This window comes from Mesocricetus auratus, unplaced genomic scaffold (genome assembly GCF_017639785.1).
Source record: "Mesocricetus auratus isolate SY011 unplaced genomic scaffold, BCM_Maur_2.0 Super-Scaffold_100009, whole genome shotgun sequence".
NCBI lineage: Eukaryota > Metazoa > Chordata > Mammalia > Rodentia > Cricetidae > Mesocricetus > Mesocricetus auratus.
Window position 1 is genome coordinate 33,773,386 of NW_024429193.1, and position 15,440 is coordinate 33,788,825.

A 15,440-nucleotide genomic window follows, 5' to 3' on the forward strand; every position below is an offset into this window, starting at 1 on the left:
ACCAGGCATGTGCACGCACACACACACACACACACACACACACACACACACACACACACACACACCACACACACGCAGGCCAGAATATGTCTATGAAGAAAAGAAAATAGAAAAATAGAGCATCAGTGTGACATCAAAGCTAATGACACCTGCTAGCTTAGAAATGGTTATGGAAATGCTTTAAAAATAGGTATGAAATAAAATTGCTTCAAATATAAAGCAAAATATTTATACATTACAATTAGAGATATATTACTCTTTCATTATTTTATTATTTTGTGTGTGTACACTTTCTGCATTTCACGGCGCACATGTGGAGGTCTGAGGAAATGTTTTGTGGAGCCATCTCTACCTTCACTTGGACTTTGAGGATTAAATCCAGGTCATCAGGCTTCCAGGAAAGTGCTCTTGCCTGCTGGGCTATCTCACCAACCTATAAAGTACATTGTTTTTATTACAGGTTCAAGCATCTGGCAGCTACATGGTGCGTGCAGCATTTGCTGAATTTCAAGTTAGCATCTTCATGATTATCTATGCACCCTCTCATTCCAGCAGTGACAGATTTACTAAAAGGTGAGATATTTCATAATTATTTTCCACTTATTTATTTTACTTGTGGATGTTTTGCCCACATATATGTTTGTGCACCACATGCATGCCTACTGCCCATGGAGGTCAGAAGATGGTGTCAGATGCTCTGGAACTGGAGTTAACAGAGTGCTGTGATCCACTATGTGGATGCTGGGCATCATATCTGGACCCTTTGGAAAAGCAGTAAGTACTGTTTACCACTGAGCCAACTTTCCAGACATTTGTTTGTTTGTTTGTCTATTTAATTAGTTAGTTTAGCTTATGTGAACATGTGCTTTACCTGTATGTATGTATGTATGTATGCATGCATGTATGTGTACACGTGTTTCTGGTAGCCAGTAAGGCAAGAAGAGTGTAGTAGATGAACTGGTTATGGTGGCTTCAATGTGGGTGCTGGGAGGCAAACCCAGGTCCTCTGAAAGACCAGCCAGTGCTCTTGGCCATTTAACCTCATATGTAATCCCTCTTACAGATGCTTGAAAGATATTAGAAAGTAAACATAAATATCTTACAGATTCACCCATTTTACAAAGTAGCATAAATTTCTACTGGTAGAATTGAAGATACCAAGCCTTATACAGTGTCAGTATGCAAAACAGAGTATACTCCAATTTCAGTTTGAAATTTGGTGACAAAATTCAGAACTCATTTGTGATTAAATTTTTTGTGTGGGTTTGGAGTTTATAATTACTTGAGTTGAGCTATTTTCCATGAATGCATATCTAATGGGTGGGTGGTTAAACTGTTTTAAATAAATGACCTAGTGGTACAAAAAATTTAACTGAATTTATGAAATCCTAGAATTATTTTTAAATTAATATACTAAAGTCTTAAAATGTTAAATACATTTAAAGACATGCAAAATGATCACATGGTAGATTATTGTAATCTACGAGAACTTCTATGTAACATATTTCTACAAGGATTTGAGGATTGTAGATTACAAGTTTCGTTTTATTTTGCTTAGCTGACAAGATTTTCCTTGTGAATGACAACATGTTGTTCTTAGGGTATTTATTCTCCTCTTTTAAGATGCATTCTTTCATTTGTCAACAGACATTTTTTCAACCCTGCCCAGAGAAATGTGTCTTTTTAATAATAAAACCTAAGAATCCCACCACAAAACCTTGGTCTGATGTCTTCCTTGTTAAAATGGACCTTACCTTTTATTTTTCGGCAATATAAAATAGTGGGGGGAAAGGGAAAGGAATGAGCTAAAATTCTGCTTGATTTTTAACAATAATAAAGTAGACACTAAAAAAGTATGAAACAGCATACAATGAAGATCTAGATACATATACATTTCCAAAATCTATTTTGTATAGATTTCCTAAAAGTCATGGGCAGATGTCTAAACTCAAGATTTATTCCAAATAATTTAAAAATGTTCATCCTAGACCTGGCAAGAAGATCAGTCAGTAAATTGCTTCCTCCATAAACATGAAAGCCTGAGGGCAGATCCCCAGAAAACAGGTAAAATGCCAGGTGTGTCAGGATAGCTCCATAAAGCTAGGCCTGACGAGGCAGAGGCAGAATGACCACTGGGGATCATGGGCCAGTTCATCCAGACCAGTCAGTAAGCTCCAGGTTCACTCAAAGGCCTTGTCTCAAAATCTCTCTCTCTCTCTCTCTCTCTCTCTCTCTCTCTCTCTCTCTCTCTCTCTCTCTCTCTCTCTCTCTCTCTCTCTCTCTCTCTCTCTCTCTCTGTCTGTGTGTGTGTGTGTGTGTGTGTGTGTGTGTGAGTGCATGTGTGTATGAGAGCAATAGAGAAATACAACTGATGTCAACCCTTGGTCCACACATGACATAGATGCTCACATGAGCATATGGATCACACACACACAAGCATACACATAAATTCATGCATATGCTACTAGAACACAAATATACACACATGCAAACATGTACATATTAATCAATCATATACACAAATTTGTATTGCCAAAATGCATGTTTAGGAAATATTTCACTCAATTAATGCAATGTTGCCTCCTACTGTTGACATTGTTCTCTTATTACATGTCATTTCAATATGTACATACACAAACATCATCTAATCTCTCCTACCCTAAAATAATAACAACAAATGAAACAGACTAATATATCTTCTTGTATTATACAGGGAAAAAGGAACACATATTCTTTTTCTTTCTAACCATTTCTCTGCTCTACTTTACAAGATATTTTAGCTAGACACATACTAGTGTCATCATAGACCATATCCTAACCTAGACTCTGATCAATCTGGCTAACAGGCCTGTGATCCTCATCATTTCTATGGCACTGACATGACACTACAACCTATAGAAATGTCTATCATTCTAAAGCAGCTTATTCTAAGGAGCTCTCAATAAAATTGCAAAGAAGTTTTATTAGATAGGATTTCTATTGCTGTGAAGAATCATTATGGCCATGGCAACTCTTATAAAGGAAAATATTTAACTGGGGCTGACTTATAGTTCAGAGGTTTAGTCCATTATCATCATGGCAGGAAGCATGGCAAACATAGTGATAGTTCTACATCTGAATCTATCCACAGGAAGCTGGGAGAGACAGTGAGCCACTAGGCCAGGCTTGAGTTCTGAAGCCTCACAGCCAGACCCCAATGACAGACTTCATCTAAGAAGGCCACACCAACTCCAACAGGGTACACCTCCAGTAATGACATTCCATGTGTATCTATGGGAGGTCATTTTCATTCACACCACCACACAGATATGCTATAAATACAGATAGTGTGGAGTGTTTTCCCTTGTCAACTGCCAATCTTAAACAATACCACTGAGGTATACAAGTTGTGAATCAAAATAATTTTTCATTTGTGTCTTCCCTTTCCATATCAGTTGTTAGTAAATTTCCCTTGTCTTTTATTCACTTGTTTGATTTCCATCTGTGAGGTGTCTCCACAGCTGAGAGCTGACTTTCTTTCTCTTCCCTGCATATGTGTTCCTTGGATAACATGGTCAATACTTGACATAAACATTGGATTTATATTGAATGTATTTTCTGTAAATTGTATAATAAAAACATGTCATCTTTAAGATGTAGTTGCTAATGCTTTCCTATATATTTTAATTGTAGTTATATATACATCTTTAATATAAGCTATTTATACTACAAAATTCACATATTTTTATAGTGGATTAACTATATTAGAAGTTTTATTGCCCTTTACCTAGACAAAAGAAGAAAATAGTAAACTTTATAATTCTTACAAACTTACACAATTGTCATGAGTTGAACACAGGAAAATTTGAGGCGAAAAAAAATAACTGTAACACTGGAATAGCAGATTACTTTTACAGTTCATCAAATTTCACAGAATGTATAAAGCTTCCTGTGAATCATAACATATAACTATGGAGTTTGGTTGAAAATGGGTCAGTGTGGTTTTATTGATTTTTTAAGTATATCTTTTGGTGCTGCTAACAATAGTTGAGATGACTATGTGTATCTTATCAATGGGAAGGTTTTTTTAACTAATTTACAATCACTTTAATTTTACTGTTATCATGAAATTGCCTTGAAATAAAGCCTAATAAGATGAATAAATATCAGAAATTCATGAAAAGCCTCAAAATGTGTATAAATATGTACATTGTACATACATATGTAAGTATAGCCAGGAGCCATCTACATAGCATATATTAAATAGATTATTGAATGGGACAAGATTCATCCATTCATATAACAAATATCTGAGTATATAAACAAGTTTATATACAAAGACACAAAGAAACTGACATTATATGTGTAGCTATGACCTGTTCTCATTGAGTTATTGTGAGATTAATAGATTAATAACTAGTTTCACTTTAAAGACTTGTGATTCATTGCTTAGGATTTTGAGTCTTTTTCAAAACTTATACAGATTTGAGGGGAATTACTGGAAGGGATGAAGCTTGACTTTACTTATTACAATTTTATATTGACATGTTAGTTTCCTCTGCTATAATTATATCAAGGTAATTGGAAATGTTTTTGAAAATGCAACTAAAAATTACAAATTACATTTCAATACTTGTATTGATTATCTCAACATCTTGATGCTTTATTGTTTTGTTTAATGTTAAAATGAGTAGACAATTGATTTTGTATTAATTGAGCAATAAGGATTACAAGAATATCTCATTTAAAAGAAACTTGTGTTTTCTCAGTTATTTTGTTCTAGTAGCTGATATGATTTACTCTTGGTAGAAGTGAGAGTATCAATTCATCCTTAGCTTAAAATTAATACTTTGTCTGGATTTCTCAGTAGCTATGCCCCATATCAGTGATACAAAACCCTCTTATATTGGCTCAAACACAAACACATCATGAGTGTAAAGTCAGTTTTACCCATTTTAAACTTATTTAACAAGATACTGCATTCCACTGAAATATGCCCACCTCATAAACATCCATGAAAACACTCACAAATGACATTTCAACATACTTTAGAGATGTGGAAATAGAATATGTAACATGATATTATAGCATAGAACACAATACTGACGGCTGACAGCATACAGGACAGCATAGGGAATGACTTCAGAATCCTAATGTTTGGAGTATTGCACACCAGTTGAATCTTGGAAGCACCAAAGATGTAGCGGTGGCTAAAACCAGCTTTCTTATATAGAGTTAAATGGCAAAATCTAGACTTTCAATTGACTGATTCCAATTTTATATTTTAAAAATGTCTTTCTGAATTTGTAGGAGGGATTTATGACAATTATTGCACATAATTGTAGGAAATTTTCATGTACTATTCTGTTCTGTTGTGGAAGGTAATGCTTTGGAGATGGTAAACTTGATTGATAAGTTTAAATGAAAAAAATATGTCAGGAGCTGAGGGTATGACATTGCTTGTCACTGGTCTGATGGTACAAAAGCCCATCGCCTCCATCTATTCGTTGAAAGTTGTCTCTTCTACCCACCTGGCGAGCCATATCTTTCCCTCTCCCTTTCTCTCCATGCTTCTGAGAGATGTCTTATCTCCCAACTAGAAGAAAACCTCTGACATAAAGCAAGGACCCAAGACCCATCTTACTTCACATGCTTTTTGGGCATACCTCCCCTGAAGACTTTCCTCTAAGAGTTCTATAACGACTGGAGAGATGCTGCAGTGGCTAAATCATTTACAAGTCCCAAGTAAAACAAGGTACAACAGATCCTGTCTGCAATCCCAGTGTTCCTGAGGTGAGAGGTGGACCAGGAGCATCTCTAGAAGCTCAAAGGTCATCAGCAGCAAAAAAAAAAACAAACAAACAAAAAAAAACCATAGAGACCCTGTCTCAAACAAGGTAGAAAGTGAGGACCTACTGTGTCCTTTGACCTCCAGACCCACTGAAGCACACAAGAACAAGGACATACATATAGTCAACATATACACAAGTGTGTCCAGCCAACACACACACACACACACACACACACACACACACACACACACACACATCTATGCCAATACAGCATTTCCTGTAGAAAGCACTGGTAAAATTCTCCTTTTACCTGATGTAAATGATTAAATTGTACTACTCTCCAAATTAAAAGACTATCAGAAAATTTTACTCTGAAAAAGATTTTTAATTATTAATGTGATAATTGCAATTTTCCTGAATGGAGTCCAAAGATAGATGGCAGTGGCTGTGCATGCTTCTCATGCTATTAGACAAACATGGGAAGACGAATGAAGTGATGTTTTCCAAGATTACGGTTTCCTTACTGGACTGAAATGGACTTATACTGCCAAGGACAGAAAGCTATCACCTAAAGCTCATTTGTTCCTAACAACATAACGATACATCCTTATTATTTAAGGACAATGAGACAAAGTTTCAAACAAATTCTAATAGTCCCATAATTTAAACATGAAGTGTGTTTGGAATCCATCCCAGGACATCTTTATCTTATAGTGTAATTTAAGTTACAAAATTTCAGAAACACTGAAACTAATCTCTCTGAGAAGAACCTTTGGATTCAATTGTCAGACACATCTTAAGACTTTTGCAGCCTCTAATGACAAATCTGAGATTCCGTGTGGTTAACTGATGCCAGTGCTGTCCTAAACAGTGCCTGGAATCATGACTTTCTTGAGAATATTTTAAAGACAGACATAACAGTTCATACGAATCTAATTAAGTGTGTAATGTTTCTTTTAAAACTTATGGGTAAACATTTACTTCCTGAACTCACTAAGAGATATATCTAGAATCTTTCCCCAGAGACGTTTCTTGTGGACTTATAGTTTATTAGAAAGTAGTTTTCCTTTTCCACCAAGGACACAGCTGAAGCCAATCCACCCATCGTATATCCTTTTCAAAAGCGTCACCAAAGAGCTGTGCTTTGTGATTTTAGGTTCACTCTTCCTTCTCGCCATGACACCGAAGAAATAAATCCAGGCATAGAGAGTTAGTGGTTGCCATGCTGGAAGTTAATTTAAAGGGAGAGAGCCAAGAGAATCTTAAGGAATTCAACCCAGATCCTAATGAAATGTATTGCTAAGTTCTAGTTAATGCTTACCACTACCAGTCATACGAAACAAAAGTTGTCCTTTGATCTTATATTGATTCCATTTAGATTTGCACAGATTGTGTGCAAATCACTGCTTTATTTCTAAAAAATTGTTATCATGAGTTGGAATACAAGTAGCAGTTTATTTAGATCCTTAGAGATAAGGAATAGGAGAGACAGTTCTGAGTCATATGAAAAGGTGAAATTTGGCTTTACAATTGCACAACATTTGGTTAAATGTAGAAGACCTCAGAACATGGACTACCAATACCACAAGTTGGACAAATGAGAAAAAAAAGGAATGAGGAAAATCCTCAACTATATCCAGAAAGGAAGATATCTTTGTTACTTACCTTTAAAGGAAGACAGGGTAAAAAAGATTGTTTTTCTGGCTCCTCTGTCTATGATCAGCCAGGTAAGTGTAAAGTTTTAGGAAGCTCACTTTCTGGAAAAGCTGGATGATTAGCGGACCTAAGAAGAGACTATCACAAGCAGAGATGAGAGATGTGAGAAGAAACTGCAGAAGTACAAGGGATGGAGGGAGCATACAGCGCTAACCCAGCATGCTGTAAGATACCATACCCTTGAAAAGACAAAACCACCAACACTAAGGAAATGAAATCAACATAGGGACTGAGGCCAGACATAAGAATTTACCCCCACAGCCCATTGTTCATATTGGCTTTTGTAAAGATACAAACAATATACATATGGACACATACATAACCAACAAAGATTGCCCTATATAGATGTTTTTCAATTAAGGATGGAAGTAAAGTTAAAATAGCAACACTATTTTAAAATCCTTTCATAAATCTATTTGGCCACTTCATCTTCAAATGAAGTTAAATGCATCAAATATTTCACAGATATAATTAGTTGTACATATATACACACATACCTGTATACATAGTTTAATATACAACGTGTTATTTCAAAAATTGTTCACATATTAAATAATATCCTTCTGATACACTGCTTTTACCATATTTATGAATCTACAAGTACCACTTTGAATTAAAGAAGTAGGTATGTTTTTTAGTGATATTTAATTTTATGAATTGTCATTTACAAGTGTTTAAAATAAACAGGAACAAGCTTACTTCTTCAGTAATCCATAATATTTATTAAAGGTAATTTGATTCAATAGATTACAGTACCTCCACAAATGTCATCTATTCATACTTTGATTCTTTAATGGGGGAGGGGTAAGCACTGACAACCACAACTCATAAAATTGAACGCATGATTATCTTGGTGGTTTGACAAATATTTTCTCTGTTGTAAATTCAAAACAATAAAAATCCCAACAATTACATAATACTGATTTGAGTTACACCTTTATCAGATTTTCCACTTTATGCTGTAAGAGACATTAAGAAAATGACTTTGCTACCAGTCTTGTTAATGCCATAGAGAACATTGGAAGCAGGAAACTATTATTTATGCACACAATTCTGCAGTCATCACCACAAGTCATTTGGAAAATCGCTGAGGTAAGACTCTAAACTAAATATGGTGTTAATGGCGTTGGTTTGTTAACTATTCTGACAGTATTTTAAGGATGAGTGGCTTCGTCTTAATTTTTGCCACTCAGAAGGATCCAAAACCTCAAAAACACATTAGACAATACAATAGCAATATTCAAAGAGTGCAGCCTGCTCCAAAGAACAGAAAATCTCTAGCACAGAGTCACCACATAGTTAGGAGTGGATTCCCTGGGAGGTAAGAACCAATTAACTGGCAACTCATTGAGCTTTCTCTTTCTTCTTTGGGGGAGAATCCATTTTATTCGGATTCTCAACTCCATTTTCCGTGCCTTTTCTTGACCTGGACCGTCTCTTCCTCCCCGAGGACTGAAGACTCGCATCTTCTAACCATCTCTGAAGCCAGACAGTAGTCAAGGTCCACGTTATGTACACCTGGATACTGCAACTTGAAGACAGAACGGCGATTTTAGCGGCCAACACGTTGACATTTCCAGAGAGGGCATTAGCACTCCGAGCGTGTGACCCTGCCAGGTGAAGACCTACTGTGACCACCGAGACAATCAATGTCACAAGTCTCCCGCATATGAACACCACAGGCCACAGAGACAACCCTTTCTGGTACCGCTCATCACCAAAGTAGAAGAGGCTGCATATGTTGGAGAGGAGCTCCACGGAATAGTGCAGCATCAGGAGCAGCAGGCCCAGGTGGTTCAAGTACAAGAGATAGGCCCCTCCAATGTGGAAGAGGTGGAGACCAATGTAAATGAGCTGACCGGGGATGTCTTGCTTCCTGACTTTTTGGAAGTAGAGCTCCGGAAAACTATGAAACCAGTAAGCCAACTGTGAGATGTAGAAAAATTTCATCTGAAATGTCATCATGTTGTGGGGATGAACCTTCCACAGCAAAGTGGGGTCCGACAGGCAGTTCTCCGAGGTCAGAATGGCCATGCCCCAGATACCAGACACTATGTAGAACACACTCAGCTGCCCGGCCTCGTTCAGTTTGTTTTGTTTGCCTTTGGTGAGCTGCAGTCTCTTGCTGATCTTATCCAGAATATACTCCTGAACAGTGGCGTGGATAATGATGGCCACCAGCATGTAGAAGAACACTGTGGCCAGATCTTTGACCCCATAATGGTACAGGGTCCTGGACCCTGAAGGCAGCTCTTCCGCGGGAACAACGACTCCATGCTGCAGTGTGAGGAACACAATCGACATCTCGGCCGTGCCCTCGAACATAAGCCCCAGCACGAAGAACATGCCCACGCAGGAGACCATGTCCGCGTGGTTCTGCACCATGAATTCGTGGCTCAACACCGGGGGGTTCCTGGCGTTCTTCTTGCGGAGCCCCATGCCGCGGTACTCACCGGTACTCACCGGCCGCCGCTGCTCACTGCGCCGCTCCCAGCGCCGGGCTCCCCATCCCCGCCTGTCAGCCTCCCAGGGTCGCAGCCGCTGCCGACCGATCAATCAAAGGCTGGGGCCGCGTAGGCCGAGCATGCGCACAGGGCCTGCGGAGGCAGGGAAGGAAATCGAGCGCCGCGCCCCTGCCCCGCAGGCCCGGGTGCGAGCGCGGATTTGTCACGCCGATCGCCGCCTCCCACCCGCCAGAGCCTGAGGGGCTTCCCAGGAACTGGTCAGAACCAGCCAGGGAAATCCGGTTGTCATTGTCATCACCATCACCAATCAGCATCATCGCTTTAGCATCACAGCAGCGAGCTCCCTAGTGCTCTCTATGGATCTCTTAGGAATCTCACATTCACTTAGGAACTGGATGCTGAGGGAATGAACTCCTCTCTCAGTCTCAGTCTCAGTCTCAGTCTCAGTCTCAGTCTCTGTCTCTCTGTCTCTCTCTGTCTCTGTCTCTCTCTCTCTCTGTCTCTCTCTCTCTCTGTCTCTCTGTCTCTCTCTCTGTCTCTCTCTCTCTGTCTGTCTCTCTGTCTCTCTGTCTGTCTCTCTCTCTCTCTCTCTGTCGCTCTATCTCTGTCGCTCTCTCTCTCTCTCTGTCTCTCTGTCTGTCTCTGTCAATCTCTCTCTCTCTCTCTCTCTCTCTCTCTCTCTCTCTCTCCTTTTCTCCCTCCCACTTCCCTCCTCTCCCTTCTCCCTCTCTGTAACACAAAAACTGAGTCAAGAGTTCCTTACTATCATGCCTTATCGCACATCTAGAAAATGCCAGTTAGCCAAGATGTAAGGCTGCGGAGCATGTATTTTTCAGGGTTGTATTACCTGTCACATTGTTAAATCAGTCATAACGGGAAACACTAGACCCACAACACAGCAGTTTCAAAAATAAGTATTCTATTGGATCGATGATGGCTGTGGAGTTGGCTGGCTAATTATTTTCAAAGTCTGCAAGGCCCTGCGTGGGAAGCAGAGAGTTGCCTCGTTTTGGGTAGATCCTTTGGCTACAAAACAAGACTTGACTCTGACATATGAATCTCGGAGTTCATTCACATTTTTTTTTAAAAAAGAAGCAGTGTTAGTAGCTTTCTCAACTGAAGTTTGATATCAATTTTCAAATATCTCTTCCAATTAGAAGTTCTTGTCCCTTAACTGTCATATGAGTGTAAAATCTTTACTGATATGAATGACAGTTGGAAGCATGAAATATGCATTTTAGAAGAAAAATGCTGTAGGATGTTTTAAAATAAACCAATTATTATTATCATTATCCTGCTCAGCTTTATCATTCTTCATCTCTCTGTATGTCATAACAGAATGTAAATGAAACCCTGGATATGTAGCTTAAAGATTTTGAACTAAGTGTTCTGATCAATGGAAGGCATTTTGAATTTCCCAGAGGAACTAAAGGATAAGACATACACTTTGTTATGGGAATTGTTCTTCTACTAAGGAAAATATACACATATACGTAGTTTTTTATATCAAGAATTCTCTATTTTTCTAGTGATTCCACATTGGATTCTACATTTTTTTTACAGATCATCATTCACCCTTTTCTTTGTTTAGCCAAGCTCCATTATTGAATTTGACAGTTCCATAGTGAGAGTAATTTAAAGTTAAGTCATCAAGGAAACAGAATTACACAAATAAAAGCTAGGGTGCAAATGAATGAGCAGAAGGATAACAAACTTTTCAAAAGCAGTCTTGGAGGAATACTCCAAGGTAAGGGCAATGATTGCCTGGAAGTATGCAAGACGGAGCCCATGCACTGATAGCAGACTAATGATAACTTTAAATACAGTATCCTTGGTTTACAATGGCATAGGTGACAAAGTTAGTTAGTATGACATGAGTAATAAACACAAAAACACTTGTGTGACTCCCAATTGTACCCTATAAATACACTTTGGAATTATTTTTGACAAGCTTCCCACCCCTAAGTATGCCAACATGATCTATTTTGACCTCAAAATAAAATAAACACAGCACATATCAAAATGAATAGAACAGATATTTATGCATTGATATGTTTTATTGTTAAAGAAAGAAAAGCATTAGTGTGCTGGTATTAAATTATTTATAGATGTTAAAAAGCAAACCTCTAAATTTTTTTGTCGTCTCACTCTATGCTTTTCTCAGGAAGAGGCACATGCGTCAACATAAATTATTCCCTTGACTTATTAGGAGCCTTGCAAGACTAACATGCACTACAAGGTTCTTAGCCGCTTGCCAGAAGAATCCAGTTCTTTACAATGTGGAACTCGTGTTGTGTAGCATCAGTATAGAAACTTGGAAAAAGTCCATCTGAGATGGTCCTCCAGGATGTCTGCCTAAGTACTCTCGGTATGGTATTGGCGTCAACATGACACAGGCGATTAGTTCTTCAAGCATAAGATGTGGAATGAACAAGAAAGAAACAGGGAACTCCATGGTCCTTTATAATCTAGCATTAAAAGTCACATCTACCCTTTGAATTGGAAAAGTGAGCATGCCACTATTCACTAAACACAAGATGGGGCAACAGGGAAGGTGGACATCCATTGCAGACACTACCTTTGAATGAGATGTTCACTAATTATACCTAAATTTTAAAAAATCTGTATCCTTCCCATTGATAACAAACTTTGTTTTCTCATGTAAATTAACACTTTCTTTCATGATGAAGGGAATAGCCCCATGCACGAGACACAAGGAAACTGCCCAGAACATGTCAACATAAAATAGATGCAGGTGTAAATGAGGCCCCTCACATTCATTTCATTGTTACAGTAACTTTAATTTTAAAGCTTATAAAGAAAAGAAATAAGGTTTTTGGTTTTTATACATCTCATACAAGGATAAAAGGCACCAGATACCGCCATTGAGGGTAGCAACTGGAGTACATATGGCAGTCCGTGGCCAGTAAAAATGATAAGGTCAGGCTGAGGTAACATCTGTAGACCTTGGACTTGAGACTATTCATCCCTAAGAAATGGCATTTTATTTCCCAAAAGACATCAAATATTATAAATTTAATTGTTTTCATTTGTTTGGTGTTTTAAAAATTAATAGCCACCAGAAATTAAAATACTTTAATGTATTGATGCAAATTCTTGTCTCTGCTATGCAAAAATCACAGTATTTACTAGTGTGGCAAATTCATTCACTAAGCACCCTTTAAAGGAAATAGCATCCAGGATTGACAGCAGAGAAATTGAGGAGACAGATTTTAACTACATTGTACAGATATTTGCCAGCATGTTGTAAAACAGCGACTCTCAACCTTTGGGTTGCTACCCCTTTGGGGGTCACATATAAGTTTTCTGCATATCCAACACTTATATTATTATTCATAACAATATCAAAATTACAGTTATGAAGTAGCAACAAAATAATTTTGTAGTTGGGGTTCATCACTAGATGAGGAACTATATTAAAAGATCTCAACATTAGGAGTGTTGAGAGCCATTGTTCTAAAATGTGTTGTTGATTTCATTATAAAGAACATTAGATGTTCAAAAAACTCTACTGAAAGTCTTTGTAATTAAGGAACTACATTTCAGAGCACTGCTAATAGTTTATTATGTCCATTAGCTATGCTAACTCATCACCTTTGAATACCTGTGCTTCGCAAACCAATGTTATTATGTATTTTAACAGCTTAGTAATACTGTGCTCTTAAAGGGTTTACATCCCTTAAGTAACCTAAAATAGGCAAAATGATATTGCATCAGATTTTATGTAAATGGAAAAAGCAATATGGACTTTGTAATGTGTAAATTACTTCATCTTTATATATTGTATATCTCATAGTAAATCAATATCAACCACTTAGTAATTTAAATTAATAAGAAGTAAATTCAACATAAATTCTAAAATATATCATTTGAAAAAAGCAAGATAAGCTGTATAAGAGGTAATAGGAAGTAACCATCCCATAGCACATCAAATCAATGTTTATAATTAGCAAGATGAGGCTATTATAGTTAACAAAGGAAATGAAATTTAGCTGGTGCAAGAAACAAAGTATCTGGTGCTTTGCAGCTTTTCAAATGCTTGGAGATTTCAATTGAAAAGATAATTATTAAGATCAAGGTACTTTGATATCTGACTAGACAATATTAAATATGAGCATATGGAAAATAAAATATTACTGAATATAGAGTAGAATAAGAAAAATGTAACCGTCCAAAAATTCCAGAACATCTACTTGTCTGTGTATCTTTTAGCAACTTACTAGATAAAACTTATGAAGTACTCTCTATAGATAAACTCATAGAAGAGCTTAAAATAGTCTCATTACTAGTGAAATAAAGAAACTAACAAAATTATATCAATATTTAGTAATATATGCTTTCAAGTATCTATTATTTAAAATAATGTGTTGCATACCCTCAGTTCCCATAGAGAATGAAAAGGCATAAACAGACAAACATGATTGCTAATGGCTATTGAAATATATGAGCAGAACAGTCACTAAAAGGGAAAACATGAATGAAGATCAATATTTCAGATGGGGTGGGCAAGAAAGACTCTAAAAGTAGATGCTGCTTCAACAAAAATCTATGTGAAATTAGAGAAGAGAACTGAGAACTCCTTAGAGTGAAGCACTGAAAAAAGAACAAGGAATATCCCTATGAACAGAGTAGAGCCAGGATGAGAGAAAATAAACAGAATGGACATTCAATGAACGTAGTTGCAGGGGTCATAATTAATATGCCCTTCCAGACCACAGCTTAAGAATCACACTCTCTGTCTCAGATAGATAGATAGATAGATAGATAGATAGATAGATAGATACACACATACATATATAGATGATAGATACATAGATACATAGATTGTAGATATATAGACAGATAGATAATAGAGTATGTATAATCATTTATGCACATTACTGATATCCTACTCAAATGCTAACATAGAAAGAATACTGAATTACCTATTCACTATTTTATTAACTTTCTAAGTAGAATTATTCAAAGTAATAATAATTACACATAAAGAAGGAAAAGGTCTCCTGACATCCTTTGAAATTCGATCATTCTTTTCTCCTACAGAATAAATAAATCTTCAAGATTATTTTAGTACTATTTCATGATTATTGAATATTCCTTCAGAGTATTATGCTAAAGACACATCTAAGGGTCATACATAAGATACTACAACTACTTTTTAGTTTCTATTTATGTATTTTTGTACTTACATACCAATTAAAAGATTGTTAGCTCAAATATACTTTCATTATATCTTTGAAATTCTGTGTCAAACTATACACTGAAAGACACTAATATTCACTCATGTACAGCTAGACAATGTAATTAATTCAAATACAAAGTCTGAGTTTTCAAAGTATTACATTATTTTAAGTAAAAATAATTAACAGGGATATTTAAAATGTAAATATGGTTGCCAAATCAGTATTATGACAAATTGCTATTTAAAAATTTGTAACTACATTTTTTGTTTGTGTGTATTTGTGTA

The 15,440-nt window shown here is 36.8% G+C and overlaps 1 protein-coding gene across 1 annotated transcript; it reads right to left on the reverse strand.

The window, feature by feature from the left end:
* Window positions 1-8,189: 8,189 nt before the first annotated feature.
* Tram1l1 (translocation associated membrane protein 1 like 1) lies at window positions 8,190-10,032 on the reverse strand. The gene has a single exon (XM_005077139.4). It carries the CDS (start codon window positions 9,924-9,926, stop codon window positions 8,832-8,834), a length of 1,095 nt encoding a protein of 364 aa, XP_005077196.1. The 5' UTR covers window positions 9,927-10,032; the 3' UTR covers window positions 8,190-8,831.
* Window positions 10,033-15,440: the final 5,408 nt, after the last annotated feature.

What these genes read in the sequence shown, in the direction of transcription:
- Tram1l1 (XM_005077139.4), bottom strand. Translation starts at nt 9,926, where the DNA reads ATGGGGCTCCGCAAGAAGAACGCCAGGAACCCCCCGGTGTTGAGCCAC.